Genomic DNA, 357 nt, shown 5'->3' with positions numbered 1-357 from the left:
GAGCGTGCGTGCGTGCGTGCGTGCGTGTGTGTGTGTGAGGAGGGCAGGCATAGGAACGAGGCTTGGTCAAAGGCTAAATCATACAGTAGATGTCAATAAAGGCTATTTCAGGGCTGATAATCACAGGCTTGCGCTCAGTGCAGCACCCTGCTCGGGCCTGCACTTCCTCACTGCACACACTCAGCATGGCTGGAATGTTTGCTCAGTGTTTGTTCAATCATTCACATGATATAAAGACAATATTGAATACATTACTGAATGAAACTTTGTTTTTAGGAGCGAGAGCCATTACGAGTTATTCCTCTGAAAGAAGTGAACAAGGTGCAGGAGTGTAAACAAAGGTCAGTAGTGCTTCAT

The 357-nt window shown here is 46.5% G+C and overlaps 1 protein-coding gene across 5 annotated transcripts in view; it reads left to right on the top strand.

The window, feature by feature from the left end:
- The window catches only part of LOC107660484 (pleckstrin homology domain-containing family A member 1-like), a 45,360-nt gene that overhangs the window by 36,023 nt on the left and 8,980 nt on the right, over positions 1–357 (top strand). For all 5 annotated transcript variants that reach the window (XM_016449794.1, XM_016449797.1, XM_016449795.1 and 2 more), the window contains exon 9: positions 277–341. In XM_016449794.1, the coding sequence (XP_016305280.1) occupies positions 277–341 (65 nt within the window). The remainder of the gene's footprint in view (positions 1–276; positions 342–357) is intronic.

The sequence above is a fragment of the Sinocyclocheilus anshuiensis genome, unplaced genomic scaffold (assembly GCF_001515605.1).
Source record: "Sinocyclocheilus anshuiensis isolate Anshui unplaced genomic scaffold, SAMN03320099.WGS_v1.1 scaffold1449, whole genome shotgun sequence".
Lineage (NCBI taxonomy): Eukaryota > Metazoa > Chordata > Actinopteri > Cypriniformes > Cyprinidae > Sinocyclocheilus > Sinocyclocheilus anshuiensis.
The sequence above is the reverse complement of the archived record's forward strand: the minus strand, read 5'-3'. Positions and strand labels throughout refer to the sequence as shown.